The sequence below is a fragment of the Coturnix japonica genome, chromosome 18, assembly GCF_054131305.1.
Source record: "Coturnix japonica strain WE chromosome 18, WE-NBRP24, whole genome shotgun sequence".
Classification (NCBI taxonomy): domain Eukaryota; kingdom Metazoa; phylum Chordata; class Aves; order Galliformes; family Phasianidae; genus Coturnix; species Coturnix japonica.
Genome location: NC_140680.1, coordinates 9,320,347 through 9,331,599, shown reverse-complemented (window position 1 = coordinate 9,331,599; position 11,253 = coordinate 9,320,347). Strand labels below are relative to the sequence as shown.

General features: G+C 45.8%; 2 protein-coding genes across 2 annotated transcripts; both read left to right on the top strand.

Moving 5' to 3' along the window:
* Positions 1–410: 410 nt before the first annotated feature.
* On the top strand, positions 411–4,906 carry LOC107320350 (E3 ubiquitin-protein ligase TRIM62-like). Its single transcript, XM_015876095.2, has 6 exons — positions 411–1,167; positions 1,748–1,843; positions 2,361–2,594; positions 2,689–2,711; positions 3,186–3,337; positions 4,064–4,906. The coding sequence occupies exons 1-6, from the start codon at positions 505–507 to the stop codon at positions 4,588–4,590; spliced, it is 1,695 nt and encodes a 564-aa protein (XP_015731581.2). The 5' UTR covers positions 411–504; the 3' UTR covers positions 4,591–4,906.
* A 420-nt stretch (positions 4,907–5,326) lies between these two features.
* Positions 5,327–11,133, top strand: LOC107320352 (E3 ubiquitin/ISG15 ligase TRIM25-like). The gene is made up of 8 exons (XM_015876099.3): positions 5,327–5,971; positions 6,656–6,751; positions 7,331–7,564; positions 7,673–7,695; positions 8,827–8,963; positions 9,391–9,421; positions 9,840–9,871; positions 10,793–11,133. Exons 1-6 carry the CDS (start codon positions 5,357–5,359, stop codon positions 9,414–9,416), a joined length of 1,131 nt encoding a protein of 376 aa, XP_015731585.2. The 5' UTR covers positions 5,327–5,356; the 3' UTR covers positions 9,417–9,421; positions 9,840–9,871; positions 10,793–11,133.
* Positions 11,134–11,253: the final 120 nt, after the last annotated feature.

The window sequence follows — 11,253 nt, the reverse complement described above, 5'->3', positions numbered from 1 at the left end:
GGCTGTTCAGAAAGCTGGCCAGTGTCATAATGAGACCTCTCTCAATGATTTTTCAATGGTCTTTGGAATCTGGAGAAGTCTTACGTGATGGGAAGCTGGCAAACTTTCCAGTCTTCAAAAAGGCCAAGAAAGGTGGCCTTGGTAGTTACAGGCCTGTCAGTCTCACTTCAGTGCCTGGGAAAATGATGGACAAAATCATGCTGGGAGTTACTGAAAAACACCTGCATCATCCCAGCAGGGCTGGGTACAGTTGCTCTTCCCGTTTAAGGAGGGCTGCCTATTTATTGCACTCAGCTCCAGCTGCTGCTCTGGGAGATTGTTCTAGGGGCAGGGTAGCTCCAGCAGTGATTGAAGGAGAGCTGTAACCCCGATGGGGCCCTGCATCCTTGGGGGAAGTATCTACAGTTCCTGGTCCCCGCCCAGCCTGCTCGCAGCCAGTTCACTTCCGCAGCTCTGTTTTCGCTCTGGCCTTTGCCCTGTTGAGTTGTGCGTTTTGCAGGCGCCATGGCAGAGCTGCAGATGCTGGAGGAGCTACGGGAAGAGCTGATCTGCTCCGTCTGCCTGGACGTTTACAGGAACCCTGTGTGCCTCAGCTGTGGCCACAGCTTCTGCGAGGAGTGCATCCAGAGTCTGCTCCTCAATCATCACCACCCGCAGAGCCTCTTCAGCTGCCCGCTGTGCGGAGTCCAGGGAGCCCCTCCTACGGAGCTGCAGCCCAACATCCAGCTCCGCAGCATTGTGCAGAAGTTTTTCAACACTAGTGATTTTCCTATTGCCGCTATTGAAGAGGAACCAAAATATGAAGAAGAAAGTGAAGATGATGTGTGGAGGAAGGAAGAAAGTTCAGACTTGAGTCATGAGGAGATCCTGTGTGATTTCTGCCTCAGGGAGCCTCAGCCAGCGGTGAAGACATGCATGACCTGCGAGTCCTCCATGTGCCAGGCCCACCTGGGCAAGCACAGCACGAAGGCTTTCCTGGCAAGCCACGTCCTGGTGGAGCCCTGTGATGCTGGTGTTTTGGCAGCAAGGAGATGTGCCCAGCATGGCAAGTTGCTGGAATGCTACTGTGTGACAGACTCAGTCTGTGTCTGCATTCTGTGCTGTGCCACCAGCTCCCACAAGAGCCATGAGATCATCAGTGTGGAAGAGGCTTTTGACCAGGCACAGGTAAGAGGCTGCCAGGACAGCTGCCCAGGCTGGGGCTGCTCGAGGGAAAACCCAGGGATATGGAGATATGGGATATGGAGAGCTGCACACAGTGTGAGGCCAGGACATCTCTTGGGCTTCAGGTGTGCAGGCTCCCATCTTGGGATACCTGGCTTTAGGTGTGGGCTTTGCCCCAGGCTGCCTCTGGGCTTGCCCCTTGGGCTGTAAAACAGTCTCATGTGCAGTCAATGGGACCAAGTGTTTGTGGCTTTGCTTTTAGTCCTCGATCTTTAGACAGGAGTATCATCCTCAGCTGTGTTTGTGCAGTGAGAGCTAATGGCAGTGTGACAAAAAAGAAGCTGCCACCAGTAGAAAGTAGCTTTCCATGTGGCTGTTGTGCATGGGCAGTTTTTGTTGTGAAAGTGTACTCCCCACACTCACAACTGTGAGTTCTGTTCAGGGGCAGAATCTTCCAGTGAAGCTTTTATGCTGATTTGTCATGAGACTGAACAGTGAACAAAGTTCTTCTGGGTCTGAGCTCCCCCATCTCCATAACACTGCCCATCTTGTTCCTCATACATCCCCCTCATTGTTTCCTCAGAATGATTTTCCTGAAACTCTGCAAACACTGAAAACTCGCAAAGCTGCAGTGAATGAAGGCTTGGAAAATCTGCTGGCACACCAGGGCAAGATAAAGGTTTGTTCCACGATCCCATAGCATTAGAGGCTGGTTTGTGTTCAAAGCTGATTAGGGTTTGTTTTGCTCTTTTTTCTTCCCATTTCTTTGATCCCAAGCCTTTTCAGCTCCTGGTTGCTTTCTCAGTTACTTTCTGGGTTTCCTGGCTGTTGTACAACTTTCTTATAAGACTGGGAAGTACATTTTCAGGTTACAAAGGACAGGTGAACTTGAACGCTGCTGTTGAGACCATGCTCCCTTTTAGGTGGGTGGTGATTTCTTTTTCCATCTTCCTTCAATTTGCATGTTCTAAAATCGTTAGGGGAAAGATATAAACCGTCTTACGGTGATTTTAATCCTCTTTACAACAAGAAATCCTATGAGGCTAGTCTGTGCATCTAAGAAGTTGATAGATGTGGGGTTAAAAGAGTTGATGCTTCTCTAAGTGAGGAAATGACCAGGCTCCTTTCTAAGCCAGAGATATCATGGAAAGTGTAACATTCCATCCCTAACAGCTTTGCAACTGTTTTCTTAAAAGGCACTGGAAAGTTCGCACAGGAATCATCTGGAGAACTCCTTCAATGCGATTTGTGAGCAGCTGGATAGAAGAAAAGCAGAGATCTTGGGAGCCATCAGAAACATTGAGGAGAAACAGCTTTCTCACACTGAGACATGGATAAAAGAACACAAAGAGATGAAGGATGCTGTCAGCAGTGATGTGCGGGAGTTGGAGGCACTGAGGAATCAGAAGGATCCAGTGCTCTTCATTAAGGTACTTCACAGCCCTTCCCAGAGATACTGCAGCACTTGAGTTGGCCTTTGCTTGTACTGTGCTAATCCTGCTTTCAAATTTCCTTTTCTTTCAGGGTCTGTCAGCAGTACAAGCCAGGTAAGCTCCTCACTGCTGGTCTGCTGGTGCATTTCACTTAGCTGCTGATGGCTGACCCTCCCTCAGTCCCAGGCTGTCTGCCCACCTGGCACATAGGGCAGGCCCCAGCTTCCCATGCTCATGCTGGGCTCCTGGCAGCTGCCTGTTTCAGCACTCTGACCACACGCTGGGCACCTTTCTCCGGGTCTCTGAAAGAGAAGCCCCAGAATTTTAGCTGATGTTGTGTATGAATCTCCACATTCAGCATGACTGCATTTGCTGAACTATTGACACCCATTCTTGAGACCAGCTCAGGACAGTTTGTGAATATTAAGGTGCTTGTGTGGACATGGAAAGAGTGGATGAGCTCAGACAGTCAGAGTTGTCCCCAGCGCTGTATTGCCCTGTGCTTGGCTCAGCTGTTTGCTTAGCATTGGGATTGGTAACATCTTCCTGTGACTCACTGCTGTTCTGATGCCTTTCTGTATGTTCTAGGAAGCGGGAACAAGTTCCTAGTAAAGATGATGTAGAACTGGAAGAGCTGCTCAGTGCTATGGACGGATCAATAAAAGAGACCATTCAAGAGCTTTTCCAGCCTTATGCCCAATTAATCGTGGGTGCAAAGCCCTCAGAGGAATCATCACCTGGTAAGTGACTATTTCACTAAGTGAGGTAAGACAGAGAAGCCAACAAAGCATGTTTAAGAAAGGGCTGTAGAGCAAGTACACCAACTACCTCTAGAGCTGATTACTGATAACGTGTTTGATTACTTTCACATGTGTGCAAAAAAAGGGGAGCTTGTTCTGAGTGTCAGTGCTCTGGGACTCAGATGCACCCCATTAAAATGAGCTGTGTGCCATGAGGTGCAGATGTTTAGTTGTCAACTCACAGCTGCTGAAGGGAGAACTTATAGAGTAGAAATTGCTGCAATATATTACCTGCAAGAGAGAGTATGAAGGAAAACAGGGCAGGATTAACTGTCTGTGGCAGCTGATGCTCAGGGTATTCTTCGGTGCTTTAGGAAATGGCTTCAAATGATTGTAAGCAAATAATATTATATAAAACGTGCATGGGGATTGATGCAGTGAGCTTTTTAGGATGCATAGTGAAGCTCTGCAGGATAATGATGGAGCTGCTGAAGTTGGAAACAAAAAGTGAAAGTTGTGTTAAAGTTGTGAAACAGCGATATTTCTTGGGACCTGATATTCACTCCCTTTAGAACTATGTAGGAGTAGTTAAGAGAGGTGCAGAATTTAATGAATACACTTTGGTGGGTTCAAGATTTCTTTCACCCTTCTTTCTAGCAATGGAGATGTATGCTGATTGTACAACTCTGTGAGCCATAACATGTATTTTTCTGTTTGTTTTTATAGTTCATGAACATCTGACTTTCAAATCATGTCAAGCAAGTGGACTCCATGTAGAAGACAAGGTGCTCAGAGTAGTCAAACCACCTAACTCATACTCTTATTCACACTCTTACTCATCCTTTTACTCATACTCATACTATGTGCCGGACAACGTGCCATTCTGGGTGTACAGCACCCAGTACTTCCAGAGCGGCCGGCACTTCTGGGAGGTGATCACCTCTAAGTCATCACACTGGAAAGTGGGTGTCAGTGGTAACTGTTTTCAGTGCTTTGTGGAAATGTCTCATAGTCATCTCAAGGTGTACCTAGATCAAAAAGGGATTAAAGCACAGCCTCTGAAAACATACATCCGAATGGTCAGGGTAAAGCTAGACTGCGAAAGAAAGACAGTGTCCTTTTTTTATGTGTCTGGCAAGGAAGGTTCAAGCCTTTCTAGCAGCTATGTGCCCTTAGCTACAGTAACCATCCCCACATGCTATCCTGTCCATGCTACCTTCAGCGTTTCTAATGGCTCCCTTTCACTCCCATAGTGTCGTGGGGACAAGGCTGCCTTGCCTTTCTGTGCCTTGGTTCTCTACATTGTGGGGCTGCAGCTGCACAGACTCTGCCACCCTGGCACAGTATAAACCAGGCTGGGCCTGCTTGCAGCCTGCTCCTGAGCTATAACAAGGTTCTGGTGTTTTGCAGCAATGGGCTGAGTTGAGAGAATGAGAAAATTGGGCTCTACCATTAAATATATCTCCTCGGGATTTTTCTGGTTTTGTTTCACTGTTGTACTTCTGCTCAGCTCAACTGTATGGATTGCTATGTTGGATGGATATTATTAAAGTAATTTTGCTCTCAAAACTTGGTGGTGATCTTGTCAATTGCAAAGTATATGGCACAGCGTTAATGCTACAGCACTCGCAAGCAGCAATGCCAATCTCTGCTCTAGTGCACCAGCTTTTACCTCCCTGTCCTGCACTGCACTGCCGTGGGGCTGTTCCCCAGCAGGATGGTGGTGCTTGGTGCAGCTGAGGAAGATGTGACCAAGCAGAGAACAACTGACTTGCTGCAGCCGGGCTCTGGTACATCATATCCAGGGTTCACTTGGCCTGGGGGCTGCAGGTGAACTGCTGATGACAGGCCTTGGATAGGGAAGCATTTTGCTTCCCCGCAGGAGGCAGGGCTGCAGGAGGTGGAGCTGCAGAGGAGGCAGGGCTGCAAGCTCTGGGCTGAGCCTTGGACTGGAGCTGTGCCATAGGCAGCCTTTCAGTTTCGTTTCTCACAGAGGGTGTGTCATGAAGCCGAGCAGCCATGGCAAAAACTAAGGAAGAATTCAGAGCGTCTTCCAGCTTAGAAGACGAACTCAGCTGTTCCATCTGCCTGTCCACGTACAGGAACCCTGTGTCTCTCTGCTGTGGTCACAGTTTCTGCAAGCAGTGTATCCAGAAGGTGCTCAGTGCCCAGCGGCAGGACAAGGCCCCATACTCCTGCCCGCTGTGTAGGGTCGAGCTGGGGCCCATCCTGGAGCTGCAAAATAGCTTCCATCTGTGCAGCATCGTGGAGGCACATCTGGCCAACAAAGAGAAGCAGGATGATGGCATTGCAATGGAGAAAGGGAAAGTGGTTCCCTGTGACTTCTGCCTTGATGATCCCCAGCCAGCCGTGAAGTTGTGCCTGATCTGTGACGCCTCCCTGTGCCAGGCCCACCTGGACAAGCACAACACCAAGGCCTCCTACAGGGACCACGTCCTGGTGGAGGTGGGCACAGGTGACTCGATGGAGGAGTGGAGGTGCCGGGAGCACGGCAAGGTCCTCGAGTACTTCTGTCAGGATGAGAGGCTGTTCATCTGCATGCTGTGCTTCATGGCGGGGTGCCACGAGGGCCACAAGATCGTCACCCTGAAGGTGGCCCATGACATGAGGATGGTAAGCGGTTCTCCTCTCTCTCCTCTCCCCAGAGCCTCCCATGTTTCACTGCAGAGCATGGGCATGGGGGCAGATGGGTATGGGTTGGGGTGGGAGGGCAGGAAACTAGAGCCTGCCTCATCCCTGAATAACAAGATCTAACATCACCCAGAAACCTGCAATCATGTTATAATAGCATTCAGTGACTTGTATCAAAGTAAGCAGCTGGGTGAGTAAGTACTAATAATTATGTCCTGAAAAGATGGTTGCTTGTTACCTTGCCCACAGATGCCACAAGTGCTGACAGATGTAAAAACCAAGGATTTGGTTTACATTAAGGCACATGCAGTGGTTCTCACAGGAACAGAACTTGAACAGATACTGTGAGATTGATTTATTTAAAGTGAAATTTACTTATCCAAATGGACAATTTTTAACTGATTAATCTGCCATGTATAAAGTCGCACATACATAAAAACTAAACATTGGCATGAAAGACTTGAAGAATTATATTGGTTTTGCAGTTTTGCCCTACCTTTATGAGGAGGCAAGTAAACAGAGATTATTTTATGGCTCACTGTAAGCACAGTGCTGGAGAAAGCAGGCACACTCTGCTTAAGCAGTGCCACAAACTGCTGGCCTGGTTTAAAAAGATCCATACTGCTCCCCTGTTGTGAAGTTCAGTGCTCTTTCTTTTCCTGCTAGGATGACCTCCCTCACGCTATGGATACGCTGCAGAGATACAAAAGTGATGTATCTGTCGCCCTCGAGGAGCTTCAGCAAAACAAGAATCAGATCGAGGTTTGTGCCCAGGTTGCAGCTCATTCAGAGCATCTTTCCTCTATGCTTTCTAAGCAATAAATGAACGTAATACTGTGGTGTCACCTTCAGCAAGTTGTTCTGGGAGGTTCACCTGCAAAGGTACTCCAATAATTACTGAAAACATCAGGCACAGCCCTGTACAGGTGGTGGTATAGAAACTGCTTTGTGACAGCAATTTCAAGCCAGGGCTGCACAGGGTTGCAAACCAATTCTTTACAACTCTACTACTTTTTAACATGTGGTTATTTGGGTTTAGGATCTAGTCTGGCTATTTGTAAGAATTAATTAATTAGGAGTGGTGCTCACTATATAGTCATTTGCACACCACGGTCTGTGCATAGCATTATATAATGGTTCTTACATTGCTAGCTGAATTTTGTCTGATTTTGTTACTACAACAGGGCAATTTTCATAATCTTTTGTGTTTATCAGATAATCTAAGCAAATGCTTATTGTCTGCTTCCTTCTAAAGAGAGCTGAAAGCACAGATACAAACCTAGTAGAGACCCCTAGTTGTGTGCCTGAGCCAGTGCACCGTTTTCTTATCTCTTCATTTAGACCAGTATGAAAGCAGTGACTTCTCTTGTGCAAAGCATGTTTGAAGCAATAAAGACACAGATAAATAAGAAAGAGGAGAATATCCTCAGTGATATTCAATCCCGTGACCAATCACAACTAGCAGAATGTGCCAAACTGGAGAAAGAGATGGAGGAGAAGAGAGATGAGCTTATGCAGCATCTTCAGACCTTGCAGAAGATAAGAGAACAACCAAACAGTTTCCACCTCCTCAAAGTAAGTGGCTGTTCTTTGTTCATACGCCTGCTTCTCAGCCAGCTTCCCTATCTGGAAATTACACTAACGATTTCTTTTTCTTCTTCTTTTTTTCAATCTTAATTATAGGAATTTGAACTGGTGCTGGACAGGTACATTCCACCTGAAAACACTTGTTTTCTTCTTTGAAAAAATATGATGTGGGTAACTGAGATCAAACCTGTCCTGAACTCCATCTGCAAAGCTGCTCCCTATTCCATCGGTACTAAAGGGCACTACATCCACACAGCTAGCAATGATGGGGGCAGAGCTGCTGACTGTTCCAGTGGCCCCTTTAGCTGTAGCTTCTTTAGCTGCACAGCTGCTGGATTCTGGTGAAAACTACTGGCTTTTATAATGGCAAAAAATGTTTTCATTAGAGATGGAGACCATAAGGGTTCAGGTTACAGACAGCAGTGCTCTCCCAGCTGTGTATTTGTGACATTCCCACACTCAGTTGCAGTGTGAGCAGAGATGACTGGCTCCATTTGGGCTCTGTTTGTGAACAAGCCTAATGGCTTGACATATCTCTTGCCTTTTCCTTCAAGTGATACATTTAATTTGTAACTTACTGCTTCCTAACTGGTATCTGGGTGCCTGTTGTAATTCAATGGTGCAAAACCACACTGTCAGTACGTTAAGTTACGTATCTACCAGGGATTCTGTTGCTGCAGTAAACTCCTCAGTCACATGAAGGGTGAGCTTTAACATCTAGCTGGATTTTAAGACCTCATCTCTGTACCTTGCACCAATTAAAGCTGAGATTGAACTTGGGCGGTAAGGATAAGTCAGAATCACTGCATGTCTGGGGCCTATGCTGGCAGCAGTGCATTCCATTACCCACAGATCTGCTGCATATCAAAATCCAGCCTGTGGGACCCAAGTTGTTTTCCAGAAGCTTGGAGACCATTTAATATGTCTGGCATTTTCTTTTTATCACGACAGTCATAGTGCTAGAGAACAGTGACAGCCTGCCTGCAGTAGGTCAAAGCAGCTTCTTACAAAAATACTATGGCTCCTTCTTTCTTGTTTTAGCATTTCAAAGTTCCTTTGTGGGTCTGGTAAGTAACAGGTAATGCCAAATAAATAGCTAACTTTAACAGCTGTGACTTGTTTAACCTTAACAAGGAGTTGTTTACACCACAATGCACTGTCCTCTTTGCAGAGTCCTTCTTAATAAAAGTGTTTGTTCAATCTTTAATGCCAAATGGCTTTCCATGGTGAAATGCCTGCTTGCATCCTAGCATTTCAAATCACAAGTTCAGCATCCGCAAGATGGAAGTGTCAGTGGTGGAGCTGAATGAGGCCACTATCAACATCTTCCAGACTCTGATGGAGGACTGCTTGTCCTGCCTGGACGTGTACCTGCAAGGCATGCACAGTGAGTGTCCTGCCCTGGTGCAGTAGTGGCGCGTGCCCATTGAGACAGAGCCTCTTCCCTTTAGTGCCCAGCTCTGGTTCCTTCCCATAAAGGTTCAGAGTGAGAACTCGAGTGGGATTTGGGGGTTTGAGAGTGCACTGTGGGCTAACAGAGAGGGAAGAGGGGAGGGGCAGTAAGGCTGAGTTGAAAACAAGGGCTCCAAACCTGTGTAAAGCCAGATTCTCTTCTCTCTGCACTGGTTTCCTGCTTCCTCCTGCCTGCCAGGCACTGGACAGTCAATCCTGATTTTGAGAAACATCTTCTTTGTTTGCCCACCCTCCTTCCCACTGAGTTTATCCCTGCCCATACTCTCAAGTGCGCAGCGCCGAGTCACAGACACAAATGCATTGCCAACTTTGTAAAACATTCTTCTCAATCTTTTTCCTAGGACTACTCACTAACCAGATTGAGTGAGACAGGTAAATCCCCTTTCTTTATTTATGAATTAATTCTGCAGCAGTTGTTCATCTAATGCCTGTACGTCTTCTGGTCCTGTGCTTTGGTCTCAGGAAGAGCCAAGCAGATCCTATATATGGGCACCCAACTTTTTGCCTTGCCTCGACTGTAATAAATGAAGAGGAATTGTCTTGGGCCACATATAAAATATATAATACAGTTAATGTATATTAATTACAGCTTTTAAAATGTATTTTTTATTAAAAGTTAAACAAAAGATGGCAAAAAAACCCAGAAAACCGATGGGTTGGACATACATGTGGAAATTGTCCTTTAACTCAAAACAGGGGGGTCAGATCTATTCACGTTTCCTGTTTTATGAGTTCCAAGATGAGATCTGTGTTTTATGAGGCACTAACATTCACTGCTGTCTCTTTACAGTGAGGATCCAGCTGCTGGTAGCAGTTCAGAGAGTAAGTGTTCAAAAATACTCGCTGTTCCTCAGGAGGTTGGTGTGGGGCTGTGCATCTTGTGGAGAAAATATCTCATCTAAAAGTGTCAGCAGCGTTTTGTTGTATGTTTCATAAGTGCAGCCTCTGGGCATAGTTCACCAAATCTGCAGAAATCTGTGGAAACTTGCCAGAGAAATTATTTATCTTGAGCTCGAGGGAGAGATGGGTTTTGTGTCAGTACTCAGTAAATGTCTGAGCCTGCTCCTGGGAAAGACCAAAGCAGAGCTCCCACTGAGCAAACCCAGCACCTGAAAACATCCAGAGGCAAATCCAGAGGCTGCAGGAGATATTAAATCTGTAAACAGTATTGCTCTTCAGATATCATTAATGCTCAAACCATCTTCTGCTGGGTAGGAAGTGCTGTTTTTTCAATTTTTTTTTTTTTTCCTGAGGAAAACTTATTTACAAGTTAGTTGAAAGATTTATTCATTGCTTTTCTGCAACTCGAGCTCATTTTACAAAATAAGTTTTGTTCTGTTTCCTTGTTTTTTGAATTCAAGGAAGAAGTGATGCTTTCTTCACCAGGGGAAGAGATTCCATTCTAACAAGCATTTCTAATGGATAGGTTGATGATAATTCGCTTTGGAAGGGACATAGAGGATTGAAAACAGTGTAGTCTTGCCCTGACTGCAAATGTGTTTGTGTTACCAAACACACTTAGCAAGTCAAAACAAAAACAGTACCCTAATTTTCAGTAACTGGAATAGATGGGAGAGCACAAGAGGCAGTTGCTACGAGTAAGCTATAAAATAGAGTTTAAATTACACAGCACAGCTTAACAATATGGTTGCTTTGGCTTTAACTGAGCCAGCCTCAGATTGTTACAGTGCTACAGTTATTATTACAGTGAGTGAACCTTTTCCATCTTGTGTATTTCTACAGTATAATACTGACTGAAGGGATGAAGATGTGGACAAAGTGAATAGTACACGCATTCCTGGAAGTGAAGGAGAAGCCAAAGAGTTCAGAACACAGAGAAGAAGATTGCCCAAAGAGTTCCTTAATTCCAGGTAGCCACTAAGTGTCTTGGCCTCCTATATGAACCTCCCATTAAAAGCAATTCTATAGCAATGCAAATTTTGTAAAGAAGTGCCAACATAAGAAAATCTCCAACTATATCATATTGTAGCACTAATGTTACTTGTGTCCTATTAATTGTACTGACTAGGTTGTCATTTTGTGGTAGTGTACCTAAATAAAGAGCTGTAGATATAAATGAGAAAGGCTGCCTGATTTCATACCATCAGTGGGGATTAATTGTTGGGAGCACTGCTTGTGGATGACTGCAGTGGAAAGCTGTTCAGGACCACGGCACATAGTTGGATAACCACATATAACACAAG